This window comes from Microcebus murinus, chromosome 10 (genome assembly GCF_040939455.1).
Source record: "Microcebus murinus isolate Inina chromosome 10, M.murinus_Inina_mat1.0, whole genome shotgun sequence".
Lineage (NCBI taxonomy): Eukaryota > Metazoa > Chordata > Mammalia > Primates > Cheirogaleidae > Microcebus > Microcebus murinus.
This window is the reverse complement of record NC_134113.1, coordinates 56,433,040-56,449,831: the sequence shown is the minus strand read 5'-3', so window position 1 is coordinate 56,449,831 and position 16,792 is coordinate 56,433,040. Positions and strand designations below refer to the sequence as shown.

The 16,792-nt window shown below is 48.4% G+C and overlaps 1 protein-coding gene and 1 long non-coding RNA gene across 4 annotated transcripts in view; one reads left to right on the top strand and one right to left on the bottom strand.

Moving 5' to 3' along the window:
- The first annotated feature begins 175 nt into the window (after positions 1-175).
- On the top strand, positions 176-7,417 carry LOC105870304 (uncharacterized). Of its 2 annotated transcripts, none has more exons than XR_002223969.2 (4): positions 176-536; positions 1,308-1,443; positions 5,680-5,813; positions 7,141-7,417. It is a non-coding gene; the product is annotated as an uncharacterized LOC105870304 (long non-coding RNA). The 2 variants fall into 2 exon arrangements; XR_012921443.1 differs by having other exon boundaries at positions 6,768-7,417.
- A 100-nt stretch (positions 7,418-7,517) lies between these two features.
- ACVR1B (activin A receptor type 1B) overlaps positions 7,518-16,792 on the bottom strand; it is a 41,302-nt gene continuing 32,027 nt past the window's right edge. The window contains exons 6-9 of one of the 2 annotated variants that reach the window (XM_012762841.2): positions 16,166-16,322; positions 14,039-14,163; positions 12,049-12,179; positions 7,518-10,659 (exon numbers count right to left, since the gene is read on the bottom strand). In XM_012762841.2, coding sequence (XP_012618295.1) covers positions 10,534-10,659; positions 12,049-12,179; positions 14,039-14,163; positions 16,166-16,322 — 539 coding nt within the window. In that variant the 3' untranslated portion in view covers positions 7,518-10,533. The remainder of the gene's footprint in view (positions 10,660-12,048; positions 12,180-14,038; positions 14,164-16,165; positions 16,323-16,792) is intronic. The other variant, XM_012762859.3, reaches the window with a different exon arrangement.

Here is a 16,792-nt window from a genome sequence, read left to right as displayed (position 1 = left end):
ACACCCCTTTCCTCCGCTCCTGATGTTGGGCTCAGAGCCCCCTTCCCTCAGGCAGCGCCTTACTATGGAGTTGACTCCTGGGGTTGGGGATGAGCCCAAGCTGAGTGGGTGCTCAGCGTTGGGGGGCGATCCTCAGCCATTGTCTGACCCTGTCTTAGGGACCATCCCCCCATTATGTTTGTTACCATGACTGCCAGCCTGTGGGAGAGGCGGGCGGGGATGGCCCAGCTGAGTCTCTGTCGTCAGTGGTGCCCGAATAAGAAGTGAGAGGAGGAAGTGGAAGGCGGCGTCTGGTGTCTAAAGAGCAGCTAGCCACCACAGGACATCAGCACCACAAGCTGGGGACTCCGTGTCCTGACAGAGGCCAGGGCTGCACTGTCTCTTTCTGTCCCCTCCTCCAGTCTTCCCAAATCTGTGTTACACCTTTATAGTTAGCATTTATTGAGCATTTACCGTGTGCTGTGCACACTGTTTGCTCTTGGTGTGCTTTTACATACGTGTATTAACTCACTTGGTCTTCCTAACAACCCTGTGAGGTAAGTACCATCATGGTCCCTTACAGATAGGACAACAGAGGTCCAGAGAGGGTACTAAGTCACACAGCACCAAGTCACTCAGTGGCAGAGCTGAGATCCAAACCCAGGTGGCCTTCAGTTCTTCATTCATCCAACACTTAAGCCCCGCTGCGTGCCGGGTACAGGCGCAGCTCTGGCGTCACAGAGCTCTTGGTCTGGTAGGGAGCAGTACTTTGTACATGTGCTGTGTCAGACACGTGGCCTGAGGAGCACTGAGGGGAAGTGGCTGCGTCCACCTGAGGAGGCCAGGGACGGCTTTCTGTCTCCCGCCCATCTCAGTTCACAGGTCCGTCTCCATCCACTCGCCTCCTCATCTTGTCTCCCTGACTCTGTCTCTTCCCTGCTCCCAGCCTTCTGGGCCCCCAGCCCCTACAGGAGGTGTGGGTGGGAAAGGGTGCTTTTCCACCCCTCAGTGATCGCACAAATCCAGATGGCAGCCTGCGTGCTGGATGGGGGCAGGGGGTCTGGGGACTGCCGGGAGCTCAGAGCCGGCTTCCTCAGTGCCTTCCTCTCCCTCCTCCCCACCCCCCGAAATCCGGCACCACCAAGTGGCCATCAGCTGAGGGGCGAGGGGGTGTCAGTGGGGAAACATGGGACTCTATTGTGAAGCATTAGCACAGATGGACCCCTGGACCGTCTGTTGCCTGCTCCTGACAGACGGCATCTGTGGTGGGGGTGGGGAGGGGGGTGCAAAGGCAGGAGAGGCAATGGTTTCTATTCTATTCGTTCCAGCGCTTATCCCAGAAAGGACCCATCAAAAGGGTGTTTTGCGCAGCCTCCTGTGTGACAACGTAACCACCTTGCCTGTCCCAGAGGGTTACCTAATGGACACCTCCTTGCCTGAAGCCTGGATACGTGGACTCCACAGGTGTGGGGCAGAGCACCTGTGTCTCTCAGCCCTGTTGTGCCCTTCCTCTTTCAGGCTGACGTGGAGGCGGAGACTGCCCCTCAGTTTTGCAGGCCAGTCTGCCTTCCTGCCGCCACGCCACGGGAGAGGACACTGCCAGAGGACTGGAGCCCTCAAGGACCCTAGAGTATGGTTGGGCCCAGGAAATGCACTATCTGTCGAGCCCTTTGCATGATTTCCTCAAATCCTGGGGTTTCAGAGTTAAAAAGGGCCTTATGGTCTTGAAAGGATACTGTGTGGTCCAAGCCCTCATTTAACAGAGGCAACTGAAGGGAAGGAAAGATGGTGGCAGAACAGGCACTAGGACCCACTAGAACCCAGGTCTCCGGATTCCAGACACTGTTTAATTCAGTTGCTGGAAGCTCCCTGAGAGCTCAGAGATTCCTGTCTGCTTCCTCCTCCCAATCTCCCCAATTTCTCCAAGAAGGGGACAGGGAGCCCCAGGATGCCACACTATGGAGTGGGGATGCCCTCTGGTGGCCATGAGTCTCTCAGTGGAAAATCTCTGAACCAGACAGTAGGCTGGCTTACCAGACTCCACCTGTAGTCCCAGCCCTGTTTCCGGATCCCCCAGGGTTCTGCTCCCTCCTGTGAGGATCTGTGCTCAACTGAGACTCCAGGCTCCACCTTGGTCACCAAGTTCTGGAATCTCATACCTGTCACAGTTGGGAAGTTGTTTTTCAGATTGAAGATGCTGCCGCTGCAGGTGAAATTCAGCAGGGGAGAAGCAGCCAGCTGGAGGGTCTTCTAGGTTCAGTAACCTTCACAGGCCAGGCAGTGTACACGAGGCCCCCAGAGCTTTACCTTCACCAACTCTCTGCAACTTCCCTCAAGCCTGAGTCTCTTGAGCTGTTTTTCTCATCCTATCTCCTGCAACCCTTTAAAGCTCAGGGGTGGGGCATGGTGGCGCATGCCTGTAGTCCCAGCTACTTGGGAGGCTGAGACAGAAGGATCGCTTGAGCCCAGGAGTCTGAGGTTGCTGTGAGCTAGGCTGACGCTATGGCACTCACTCTAGCCTAGGCAACAAAGTGAGACTCTGTCTCAAAAAAAAAAAAAAAAAAAAAAAAAAAAAAATAAAGCTCAGGGGTGGGGGAGCCAATCTGTATGCCGCCTGCGACTTCATTCCAGGGCACCTCCCCCTCCGGGAAACCTCCTTGCACAACCCATCCTTCTGGCTCCTCAGACATCTGCACTCAATCTGTACCTTGTTCCCAAGCAAGTCTCTGTCTCTGAGAATGAGCTCCCGGTTTGCTTCCTTTTGCTGCAGCTGCCCTGATTCCTGGCACTCAGGATGGGCTTGGCCTGGGCTGGGGGCTTAGACAGCAGGGGCCCAACTGACAGATAAGACATAGGCGACACCCCTTGGGCAAGCCCTTGCCAGATATGTAGGAGCAGCCTCTGGTGGAGGAAGTGAGGAGAGCTGAATCTTGCCCCACTGGCCTGCCTGGGCTCTAGTGTACCATCAGGAAGTCAGGGTGCTTGAGTCTAGAGTGGAGCAGCGCAGGCTCCTCTAGCCTGACCCAAGTCCCAGAGCTCCAGTGTAGTTATTTCAGGGCCCAGAACTGGCAGGGCTGGGGGCTCCTCCCTGGGTACTGCCACTGCTCCTAAGTAGGGAGGTGGGAGGGGAAGGCCTGGAGCTCAGCTGGCTCTCTGGGCTGTGAGGAATGAGGGGCTGGGCCCCCAGTTGCATGACATCACCTTTTGCAGAAGGCATGGACAGCCGGTGGGCAGCTGACTGCGCAAGGAGTGGTTGCTCTTAATGGCTCCTGTTACCTAACAATTTCCACGGGATGGTGTCTGTGCATGTACTGGGGCCTGGGGGAGGGAGAGCAGCAGCAGGGTTGATCCAGCCAAAAGACCCGATGCTAGGGAGTCTGAGAGTAGGGGCAAGGTAGATGGAGCAGTTCATTTGTGGTGGTTAAGGGTGATCTCTGGGTCTAGTCCTGCCCGGAGGCCAGGGACCATCTTGCCTCTTGGGTGGGGAAGGCAGGGTGTCTTCTGGCTTGAACAGGTTGGTGTGGCAGAAGGAAGGTTAACTCTCCAGTTTTCCTTACGGCATCTGCACAACACTCATGAGACATAGGGTATGTGTTATGTTACCCTGCTAATTTCAGAACAGGTACAGATAGTGAAGATGGACAATGACAGCTCTTAGGGCCCCAGACTCTCCAGATTCTTCCCTCTTGGCAGACACGTTTGCCGGTTGCTTCATCCCTGGTTCCCTCTCCCAGGGGACAGCGTCATGCCCCTACCTCCCCAACCCCCAAACACATGCAAGTCCACCAGGCTGAGGTCCACCCATGTACTCCAAACTGAAGTCAGCTCCCTCTTTCCCCTCATCGTTCACAACAGATTATGCCCCAAATCTGTGTGTTCTACCCACTCTTTCCTCCCAGCTTTTCTTGCTGTATTGCCACTACAATTGCCTCCTGGTGTCAGCACTGTGATCTTCCCAAAAGACAGACAGGATCACATTGCCCCCTGCTTAAAACCCTCTGCTATGGTCTGAGTGTTGTTGTCCTCTGCCAAATGCTATGTTGGAACTTAATACTCAGTGCGATTGTAGTGAGAAGGGGCATTTAGATCATGAAAAAATTGAGGGACCAAGAGGAAAAATTCCAGATAGATTAGCACAGTCTGAGGTAGCTGTCACAGGGAAGTGATGGCATTGGTGCTACATATTTGCCATTTCTGTCCCCCAGGATGAAGGGACAGTGTTGACTTCTCAGCATGTGAACGGCTCTAACAGACTCCCCCATTACACCCCTGGCTCATATTCTCTAGCCATGTTGAACATCTGTGGTTCTTGAATGACAACACTCATTTCTGACTAAAACCCCCTCCTCTCCTAAGCAGGCCAATGCCTACTCCAAAACAGATGTCACCTCACTTGGCCCCAACCTCCTGTCTCTCCTGTGTTCCCACAGCACTCTCTCCATCGCTGTTACAGTACCTACCTCCTTCCATTGTATTATCTGTGTATTAGCCCATTCCACCAGACAGGGAGCCCCTGGAGGGCAGGGACACATGCCTTCTTTCCCTAGACATCTCATCTGTGGTTTCACGACACCCTGCATATTGCTCTGTACTGGGACTTGCCGAAATCCACCTGTTACCTCTGTGCAAATCCGAATCTCTCTGTCCAAATTATAAACTCCTTGAAGGGATTGTTTATCTTTGTATTTTGCCTACTGCTTTATGCACTGATGTTGCTCAACAAATACTTAATAAATAGAGCCCAGTCTATCCAATTGTTCCTTAAACCTTCCTACTCCCTTAGCCCCTACTTTGGCTTCCAAGGAGAATTCTCAAAGGACCCAGGGATACCTTCCCATATCCTTCCATTGCACCCTTCCTGACCATGGGATACCCAGCAACTTGCAGGCTTTAGTGTCCGGCTGTCTTTTCAAACACTAGTCTAGCTGTTGCTGTGCAGGTGTTTTTGATGTGACTAACATTTAAATCAGAAGGCTTTGAGTAAAGCCTATAACCCTCCATAATGTGGGTGGATTTCATCCCATCAATTGAAGGCCTTACAAGACCAGGGTGTCCTGAGAAATAATCCTGCCATCAGACTCGGCACTGCAACATCAATTCTTCCCAGGGTTTCCAGCCTGCTGGCTTGCCTTGCAGATTCTTGACCTGCCAGACCCCACAATCATGAGCCAATTCCTGAAAACGAATCTATGTACATTCTATTGGTTCTGTTTCTCTGGAGAACCCTAATAACACCATTCCTGGCTTGATCCAAAGCGTTCTCTCCCCACCCCAACCTTTCTTGGGCATCCCACTTATGTTCCTGAGCCAGACTCTTGAACTCTGCTACTTCTGATTTTGTTTTGGTTGTGGTTAGCAAGCATGTTCTCAGGACCATAAAGGTCAGAAGACATGGCCTGAGGAACAGAAATTTAGGATGTATGAAACAAAAACCCAAGTGATGCAGCATTCAAATGACTCAGTTCTGTGTCACAAGCCGTATAAAGGTGAAACACCATTGGTAACCTTCAAGGGCACACAGAAGGGTTGCCATTCTGATTTCAAAATGGTAAAGGCGAGCCCGTGATCCATAGCCTAGTGAATTTTAGATCCATGCCTGGCAAGATGACTGATTATTAACAGGATGGCCTTTAAGGAGCCTTCATTTGAACCAGGTTGAGATTCACTGCTAACCGCTTTGCCTTTCCTTCCGATGAACAGGGAGATAGCTGCAACAGCCACAATGGCAAGTCATCTAGGGACTTGGGCTTCTGTTACCTTTGTCGATAGAATAATTATGGCCAGAACACAAGGACAACTGGGATAGATGCAAAACTTCAAGCAAACTTCTAGAGGTAAGTTACTTGATTTTCTCCAGCCCAACAGAGTCTCAGACAGTTGAGAATGATGGAAAACTCAGGGTAATAACCAGGATTTAAAAATCATGACAGGCTGCAGCAATAGGCAGGTTCTGTAGTGAAATTTCTTCAGTTATATTAGCAAATACTTACTGAGAACTTACTGTGCGCTAAGCCATGTGCCAACATTTGCTTTACATATATTGGCTGCTTTCATCCTCAAACCATATGAAGTGGCCATTATTATCTTCTCTGTATGGATTAGGAAATGGAGAATTAGAGAAGTCAGATAGATTGCTCAAAATCACCTAGCTTGTGGGTGGAAAAGACCTTGGGTCAAGGATATTGGGTAGGAATAGGGTAGAAATATAAGGTCCTGCACTTGGGTTCAAAATACCAACTTCCCATGTATCGGATGGAGAAGAAGGTAGCTGGATTTTACTCAACCCAAGAGATGAGGTGTAGTCCTGGGATGTGATCTGCAGGTACTGAACAGTCTGTAGGATTGCCATTCTAGTCTGTGTGGTCAGCTAATGCCCAGAGGGAGGGTTATGCATCCTTTCTGACCCCAGGTTCTAGCTAGGCTCACAAGAGAGCAGCCAGCCTGGGTGAATGTGGAACCATGAGGCAGGGCAGCGTGGTGGGAAAGGGCTGTGGTCTGCAGTCAATATCCTTGACCCAAAGTCTTTTCCACCCACAAGCTAGGTGATTTTGAGCAATCTATCTGACTTCTCTAATTCCCCATTTCCTAATCCATACAGAGAAGATAATAATGGCCACTGCATATGGTTGTTTTGAGGATGAAAGCAGCCAATATATGTAAAGCAAATGTTGGCACATGGCTTAGCGCACAGTAAGTTCTCAGTAAGTATTTGCTAATATAACTGAAGAAATTCAAAGCTTTGTCAGAAGATTCACGATAACATGACAGCTGCCTTCAAATATTTTAAGGGACCTTATACGGGAAGAGAGAATAACTGTTCTGCAAACCCTGTGGAAGTCACATGGAAGTTGCCCAGTTCTACCGAAGGAAGAGCTCTCTACTGAGCAGCATGGCCTGCTGTAGTCCTGAGTGCCAGAGCAAGAGGCCACGGCCACTTGGCAGGGAAGCTGCAGGGCAGTCAAGTGCCTGACGGTGGTGAACTAAGGGGACCTTTCAGCTCCCATCTAAACTGGACACTATGATTCTAGGACTCGCTATTTGAGATCCCCTCAGGTTACAGGACATTCACACCCACCTGTGCACTGAAAACACGAGAGTAACCACTGAAGACGCCCTTAGTCATCTAAGCACCCCAGAATTCACAATTATGCTTCATTTTAGGAGGGAAGCAAAACTGAGGCGGCTCATGCCGCAGAGACATGAGAGTGTGTGATGAAGCAGGAGCAAGACCCTCTTCTGTAAATAGAGAAAAACACTGAAGACAGATTCAGACAGAGCCCAAGGGTGCTTGGGTGTCTCCTGCTCCCCCCCACACCAGGCCCTCGCTCTGTGAAACACACAGCAAGTCTCAAGAAGACCCAGGATGTTCACACCAGTACCTGTGCTGAACGTGACCTGCCACAGCCGTGACATCTGCCCCTGGCCAGCAGAAGCGTGGAAACACCACCTTAGAACCACGTACCCAGCCCCAACTGCCCATCCTCCGATAAAAGCTGGGTGGTCCTTTTACATACACAAGACAGATCGCACCAGGAAAGCTCTGTGAATAAAACTTTTAATAATGTACAGCAGAAATTGGACAGGCTCATTCTTATATTAAAACAAAAGATTTCCTATATTACAATTTATTTACATTTGCATACTGAAGAGGTAAAGTGTCTAAGTGGCTATTTTACAGTTCTTTCTAATAAAATGTACAAAAACAAACAGAAGTACCGAGAACGCCGTTCGGGGGCCTTAGTGGCGACATAAGAACGGGCTTGGACTTGGTCTGTGAATCCAGAATCCAGAGGTGCAGGTAGCCCTATGGATCAGGGTTAGCCTCAAGGGCCAAAACCACGGCTTGAGTTTCTCCCCAACTCTTGCTTGGCGTCAAGAGTGGCAAGGGTGGGTGTAGGAGCTTCCCCCAAACCTGCTCCATCTTCCCCAGAGGTGGAGAGCTGGACTACCTGTGTGGTGAGGGCAGAAGGGCCACCTGGGGAGCAGGCTAGTGGCTTGGGAGTGGCTGGGTGGACGTGTGTTGGCAGATCCCAGAGGCTAGTTTTGACTCCAGGCGGAGGAGTCTAAGTTCCGTCATCACCTGTAACCCACCAAGGCTCTGCTGCAGGGCGGACAGGTGGGAGGTCAGCAAGGAGGTGGGGGGGGGGGGGGAGAAGGGCCCCCTAATGACACAATTGGTATTGAAGGAAAGTTAGTCGGTGGCCAGTAAATTGGCCCAAAGTGTTAGAGGAAGATCTCCTTTAATGCAAGGAAAGAAGCAATACATCAGGCAAATAAATAGAAGAGGCAGGAGCACTGGGGAGACTGAGGCAGGAGAGGGGCTCTCCCTCCTCCATGGGCTTTGGCAGAGAACCGCTGGGCTGGAGGCAGAGACGCTCTAAGGCTGCACACATGATGCACCTCCCTGGGGGCAGGAAGGGGGCTCAGAATGAATGCAGTGATTTTGGGTCTCACCTGGAGTTCTATACCCCAGGCCTCATTGCCCACCACTGGTTTCTTTGCGGTAGGTGGCAAGGGTTCCTCTTTCTTCAGTGATCTTATATAAGAACAGTAAATCCAGGCTCAAAAGGGTCTTAGTACCAATTATGAAACTTTCTGGTCTCAAAACAGGCACCCACTTACTTGAATCAGTTCCCTCTTCAGTGCTCTGGGAGGAGGATCCAAGCCCATCCTGTTCCAGGCGGTATTCCCAGCGCCTGGCGCAGTGCCTGGCACCCAGCAGGCACTCAACACACAGTTGTTGAATAAATGCCTGGAAAGGCTGCAACCAGCTGGACAATGCACAAAAGGCTAGGGCCCTGGAGCAAGAGCCACTCAGGGAATGGGGGTGGAGGCAGAATGCCCAAGAGACAGAGCTCCCAGGACAAAAAGGAAACCTCACTGCTGAGTAGGGAGGGCTCAGGAGCAAGGACAAACATTTCCAGTGTGACTGAGCTATGTGCGCTTGATTAGAGGATTTTTTTGGTTTTTTTTTTTTTTTTTTTTAGGGATTTCTTTAAAAACAAATAGATTGAGAGGTAATCATCACATAGAGATGGTTTTCCTTTTACAAAAACTTAATACTAAAAAAAAGTTAAAATCCAAACCCTCCCAATAAAATTAAAAAAAGAAATCAAACCACTCCAGTTAAAAGTTATGGCTTCAAAGTTATTATATTCCTAAGATATGCTGACCAAATCACCACCCACAGCCATGCTTCTAGACTTCATTAAATATGACACTCAGTTAAATGACACGTTCTGAGAAGGCTGCTCCCTTTAGTAGGGCCCCTGAAGTAGATAGGGATCTCTCCTCTTCCCTCCACCTGTCAGGTAATCCAGTAAAAGACCCATGCAGATGCCCCCTCCCTCCCAGACCCCTCCCCACGCCTCCCACCCCCTTCCCTGCCCCACCCCAAACCCACCACCAAAAATATACACTGCTGTTTCCAGAATCTGGGATGTGAAAGACAGATGTGACATTCCAATCTGAGTCCCAAGACCTGGCTTCACATTCCTGGCCCTTCCTCCATGGTGCTGAGCATGACACCCTTGGGCTGGCTCATTCCCGTGGCTCACACTGACCACAGCCAAGACTTCTGTCAAGATTCCTCCCTGCCCACCCCAACCCCACCCTCATATTTTGACCCAAAAGCCTCTTCTGCCATGGACAGCTAGGCCAGCTTTGGTTCCACAGTCTGAAATGGAGGAGGAGAGCTGTGTCGACACTGGGGTGAGCAGAGCAACCTGCTGGACACAGAGTACCACTGAGGCATGAGGGGCTCCAGGGGGACGGGAGGAGAGGGAGGGAGAGACCTCCTGGGAAGGGCACCAGGGACACTAGATGCTCTCACTATTGAACAGAGGCACCAGCACGCACAGACAGCATGACGACCACACCCCCGACCTGCACATGCACGGAAAGCTCAAGCAGGTAAGTGCGCACCTACAGACACACACATACACACACACGTGTAAGGGCGTGGCACGGACCAGGCACAACGGGGGACGCACCTCGGCACATGCACACACTGGACAGACAGGCGGCAGATTCTGTCCCCACTGGCAGTCCCTCCACATGTCCACACGAGGGAGGGGGAGCGCGTGGCTCGGAGCTGCCTGTGAGAGGGGCTGCGCTCCAGTTCCTCTGGGCCACCGCGGTGTGCTGTGGGTGGGTCCGTGGAGGAAAACCCTCAGCGCGGCTTAGTACTGGCAACGACTCGGCTCCTCTGGCCCCTCCCAGGCCACCCCTTTCACCACTCCTGGCTGTATACGCCAGATGCACCGGGTTTCGCAGGACTTCCCACTACAACCAGTTTGAGTTGTGGCATTGAGTTCTCCACACAATTCGCTCTCAGAGTCTCCATGCCTTTAGGAGGTAAATAGAAAAGATGTCTGTGTCTCAAACCCAACATGGGAGTGAGCGAGTCTCCCGGGCTCTATCCCTCTTGCGGGCCAGGGCTCCTGGCCACGGAGGGCTGGGCAGAAACGAGAGGTAGGCCTCCATCGGACGCTCACTGTGGCAGCTGTATGTAGTTCTCGCTGCCCAGAGGTGTACATGAGGGAGGGAGCAGAGTTAGATCTTCACATCTTCTTGCACGCTGAGCTGTGAGAGGGTCTTCTTGATGCGCAGAGCGGTCAGGCGGGCTGCCCCATTGGCATACCAACACTCTCGCATCATCTTCCCCATCACCCGTAACGCCTGCACAGAGAGACCCACAGGCCATCAACAACGCCTTGGAGAAGTCTTTATGGTCCCTAGGCCCTCACTCACTTTTCTACTGCTTCCCCCTCCGCGTAGAGTCCAGCAGAATCCATCCCCACCAGCCAACCTCAAGGAAATGCTTGGTACGCCTCCCTTTCCCCTTAGCTCTTCCTTCCGTAGAGGACAGGCTGTGCAGGGACAAGGCAAAAGCTGCAGCTAAAGATCAGCTCTTTCAGCCTCACTCTCATCCTCTGAAGTAAACCCTACCCTGAGGGCTCTGAAAAACACTTTGAAAAATGCTGCCCAATTATGCAATGAGAAGGCATCATCCAAAATGTGTTCTAAGCAATTTTGTTCTTAAATGCAAAATGCCCTCTAGTGGTTATACTCTTTAAAAGCAGAGCCAACCTTTCCCTGTTTCACTACCAGATGAATAGGTTCTGGGGCTCTAATAGACAGCAAGGCGATTGGAGTCAACACCACCATGCTGTATACCTAAAATCTGCAGAGAGAGCAGATCCTAACTGCTCTCACCACTCACACAAAGGCTACTGGGTAAAGGTGACAGACGTGTAAACTAACTTCAATGTGGTAAACATTTCGCTATATATATCAAAGCAGCATTTGTACAACTATAACTTATCAATTATACCTCAATAAAGCTAGAAAAAAAATAAGAAAAAAACAGAGTCACGAGTGAAAAGGAGGCCCATGTGCACTTAGCTAGGCAAACACTGCTCCCTCGAAGACTCAGAGACTCCAGAATTCTATGATTAGCAGGAATCTATGCCATAAATTTGTCCTCATTTCAATTTCTTCTACCAAATGTCATCCGCTCCCTCCCATTTCATCTGCCATCTCTACTAAATTCAAACTCCCCATCCTAATCCCAACCTTGTCACACATGTCACCCTGCTCCCTTCTTCTGAGTCTTTGGAAAGGCCGCTTCCCTCACAGGCACGTCCTCTTGCTAAGTGTGTCTTTCATTCCCCTCCACTGAGTCTAAGAGCCTCTTCCTAACTCTCCTATATGGCTCAGCTCAGCCCCGGGGCTCCAGAGCCATTTTCTAGTTCGATATGTATAACAGCTCCAAGTTCAGTTTTTGTTTCTGTCTCTTGTTGTCCACCTCCTTTATCTGTGTCGTGGGGATGAAGTCTTTTTCTTCTATTAGGCTGTCAGCTCCAAAGAGCAACTTATGGTATCCAGAACAAGGGACTGTAGCCCTTGTTCTACAAGGGCTCAGTATACAGTAGCATATGACAGTATGTAATAAGTGACACTCGCAGGGGGTATCCCTGGGGGCTGACCCCATTATCAAGAAACCCTTTTCTAAGCTAGAGAAATCAGGCAGATGGAAGAGCCAGAGGAGGCAAGGAAGCTTCCTACCTCATAACTCTGCCACCAATTGGGGATGTTGGGACGTAGCTTCTGGTCACATACGACCTTTCGCATTTCTTCAATGGAAGGGTCAGAGGGCACTAAGTCATAATATGGCAGCTGATATTCTTCATGGACTCCTAGGAGAAAAGAAAACATCTACCTGAGTTATCAACAGAAGGAAGATTATTCAAAAGCTAATGACAACATTCACATTGTGACCTGTAAACACCACTAAGATAAACTAGGGCAACTTGGAGAAGTTGGTTGACTTTAGGTATGGGATATGAAATACACAGCCAGGAACATCTTTATCATACCAAAAAAGCAAGGAAACTATCAAAGACTACTGGGATTATGTCAAAAGATACCAAACTTGGCTGGGTGTGGTGGCTCACACCTGTAATCCCAGCATTTGGGGAGGCCAATGCAGGAGAATCCCTTGAGGCCAGGAGTTTGAGACCAGCTTCGGCAACTTAGTGAGATCCTGTTTCTATAAAAAAATTTTTTAAAGAATTAGCCAGGTATGGGGGTCTGTGCCTATAGTCTTAGCTACTTAGGAGGCTGAGGAAGGAGGATCACTTGAGCCCAGGAGTTCAAGGCTGCACTGACCTGACTGTGCCACTGCACCACTCTAGCCTGGGCAAAAGAGGAAGACCCTCTCTCTAAGGGAAAAAAAAAAGCACCAACTTAAAAACCTAACTGGCCAAAAGATAAGGATACCTAAGTAACCATAAGACTAATAACTTCAATGGGAACAAGTATTTTTAAATCCACCAGTTCATAATAATTCTAAAAAAAACTTCAGTCACCTTTGTAGGATGCTATGGAAGACTTTATCATTTTGAAAAATGGTAACTAAATGGAAAGAATCAAGTATTTTTCCTGCCTTCCTATACAAACTGTGCATCTTGGAAACCCAATAGGTAATTAGGGGAAGTTTCACTTTAAAGAAGAAATCTGGCTAATATATGAAATTGGTATAATCAGGGTGATGAATAAATGTTAACATTGTTACATACTTAGCCCCAATTTCTGGATGTCATGAGAAAGAAGAAAGGAACTTATTCATCTATGTGACCAGATTTTTCTTGATGTTTTATCTGCATATACTAATCAAAATTTAAGAGGTCTGATTCCATGAGTAATACCTGGGCACCTTCTTCATAATTTGGATTTTACCAAACATGTCATAGATGGAAAAAGGTAGTAATACACAAAGTGTTCTGCTGGAAGACTTACCAGTTCTTTTTAATTCAACCACTTCCACTGCCTTGGACTCTTTTATCATTAGAGAGAAATAGCTGAGGGCAGGACTCTAGAGGTTCTTGAACTTGATCACATGGCAGAATACTTGGAGATTATCATAAAATATTGATACACTAAGTTGACAATAAAATGTATTTTCTGCTAAATGTGATACTATCTTTTACTGGATTCTGACATGAATAAGAAGTTGCAAATGCCACTTTTTTTAAAAAAAAAGATTTTTCTTTTTAATTATGGGAGAGAAAAAACTCATTTTGAGAATATTCTATGCACATTTGCAAACTTAGAAATTACCACTATGATTTTAGCGATGAAACACTAGGGTTCCCCAGGAAAGTGGCTTGAGAGACTGTGTGCTAGAATATATTGCCCCTGATGGAAAGGACAGTGGTGCGAGAATCCTCTGCTATCTGCACCCAGGGCACTTCCCACCTCCATGGAACAATACAGACAACGCGTTTTTTTTAAAAAAGCCAAATGAGACTTCAGAATGGTCACCACGACGAAAACACCATTTCACAAGCTGGTCCGAAGAGTACACACGCCCTTAGCACAGCTGCCTTCAAGGTCCCACACCTTTGATGAGAACCCTAAGTGTGGGATTCAGGCTCTGGTAGCACACATCCAACAGGTTGTAAAAAGAAAGGAGGCAGTAAATACAAGCCCCCCAGGTGATCCAGGACTCTAGAACTGGGTGGCAGGAGCAAGAGAAGGCAAAAAACAAAGGTACCTCCAGAATTGCATCTTCGAGCAATCTCCCAATATACCAGCCCAAGGGCATAGATATCAGCACATTTAAAGGAGTCAAAGTGTTTCATGTTAATGGTTTCATCAAGTACTTCAGGGGCCATGTATCTGCAACAGCAAAACAAACACAGTCATGCACAGAATATGATGAGTGCTCTCTTTCAATCAAAGTACTGATTCAGGGGCCCTCTGAATGTGACAGAGCATCACCCCAATAAAGTCATTTGGGAAGCAGGAAGTAAGCACATCTCTTCATTGCAAACTCCCATGTTTTAGATTTGAATCTAAACATTTCAGCATAGATTTGGCAATACTAGGCTACTCTGTTAATGTGTATCTCTATTTTCAACCATCAAGATTTGTTTATTTGAAGCATATTGGGCAGAGGTACTTGTACTGTGGGTCACATGGGCAGTAACAGTACATATTATCTGGTTGTAGTGGGGTCTTTCACTTTACTGAGTGTAAGCCACAGTGACAGATTGAGCTTAAATTTCATTCTGAATTTCTTTTGTTATCTTACCTGACTTGGAAGATATGTGGGGGGAAAAAAACAGTTTTTTTTTTAAGAGACAGGGTCTCACTCTGCCACCCAGGTTGAAGTGCAGTGGTGTCATCACAGCTCGCTGCAAACTCAAAGTCCTAGGCTCAAGCGATCCTCCTACCTCAGCCTCCTAAGCAGCTAGGACTATAGGTGTGCACTACCATGCCTGGCTAATTTTTAAAATTTTTTGTAGATATGGGGTCTCAATATCTTCCCTAGGCTGGTCTCAAACTCCTGGCCCTCAAGTGATCCTCCTGCCTTGGCCTCCCAAAGTGCTGGGATTATAAGCATGAGCCACCATGCCTGGCCAGATATGTGTGTGTGTGCTTGTGTGTGTGGTGGTGGGGTTCTTTAAATAAAGAGGAAGAGAAGGAAAAGAAAAAGAAAGGTCAGCACTAACAGCGCCTGGATGTGTGAAAATTGATTTTAGAATGAACTCAGTGTCACCCTTAGTGACTCTGAGTAGTAATTACCCAACCCCACAATAAATCAGGGATCATCTCAGGCCCCACACTTTGGGGTATGGGTAGCTGCAATCATTTAGGTCAAAAGAAAGAAAAATACTAGCAGCACAATTTAATGAAATTCATTGAGGTTCAGCAAACAGATCCGCCCACCCTTTTCCATCCAGTTAAAAGGCAGTCTCATTTCTAACTCACATAGTCAACCTGCAATCACGAGCCCTCACTTCTTACTTCACTTCTGTATGACGTGAGAAGCAGGCCCATAATCCTTAACCACTTCGGTACGAGTGTTGACTATAGCCACAGATGAATGTGCACAGCCGAGCGTCGACTTTAGCTGACAGCCGTGATATGCAGGCGCACAGCTGAGCGTCGACTTTAGTGTTAATAACAAAACTTGACTTTTCTAATTTTTAATTTATCAAAATAAAATTGTGAAGATTTAAAAATAACATAATAAAAACATATATGTATATATTACCTATTCTGATTTACATTACAAGTAAAGCTGCCTGTAAAGTAAAATAAAGCTTTCAGTGCTTTAAAGCTTTCCTCATCACACAAGAGCAAAACGGATTCGTTGTCAATGCACAGCACAAATTATTGTGCGGACTATGAGTGCCGGCTGTGGGCAAGGTTTTGCAGCTGGTGAGAGCCATACTGAAGTGCTTAAAGGTGCCCCAATCTCCACCCTAGGTTCTCCACCCTACAGCTTTGCAAAACTGCTCCAAGCCCCAGGCAGAACATGCTCTCTGCCTCCTTCAGTGCTCTCTGCTCACGCCACCCCTGTGGAGCCTGCCAAGCCTGGTGTCTACCAGCCTTCTAAATCCTGCTCCAGAGTCTCCTTCTTCCCTCCACCCATGAAATACCACCAATACCTATACAATTTTATGGAGTTGTGCTCTAGGCAATTCTATCTGTTAGATGTGACCACGCAGCTTTCTGGTGTGGAGAGTGGTTGTTCAACTGAGCCCTCAGCAGGGTGAGTATAAGGTCCTCACCTCCTTTTTCTATACCTCCTTCTCCTGCACATATGGGAAAGGGTATACATGGGACACTCAGTACAAGCTGTTGAACAAGGGCAGAGGCCCAGGCTTCCTACCGTTTGGTCCCCACCCTCTGATTTGGGGCAATGTCGATGGTGTCGGTGACTGCATCATGACGGACGGCCAGGCCCAGGTCTGCGATGGCACACATGCCATTCTTCTTCACCAGGATGTTCTTTGATTTTAAGTCTCGATGAGCAATTCCAGGCTTCCCTAGCAAGAAAAAAACAAGGGATCTTTAAAGAGAGACAGTATGTTAAAAGCATGGACTCTATGGCCAGATTGTGTGGGTTTGAGTCCTGGCTCTGCCTCCCACTAACCCAGTGACCCCAAGAAAACGACTTAACCCATTTGTGCCTTGGTCTTCTCATCTATAAAATCAGAATGATAGTACTTACTTCATGGGACTGTTGTGAGGATTAAGTGCACTGATGTAGGTAAGTAAAGAAGTACATGCATATTAGCTAATATTACTATTAATACTACTACTACTACTCACTTTCCCTGAGCAAATATGCTTAGGTAAAGAACTGCTGAGGAATTCCAAGAGAAGCTGCTGTGCTGGCTAGTCTCAAAACTAAAGAGGCCCAAAGATAAGGACTACCAATAGCACTGCATAAACTACTAACAGGATCCAACTTTCAGGGTTGGTTTTCTTTCATGGTCAGCAAGAGCTAGCTATT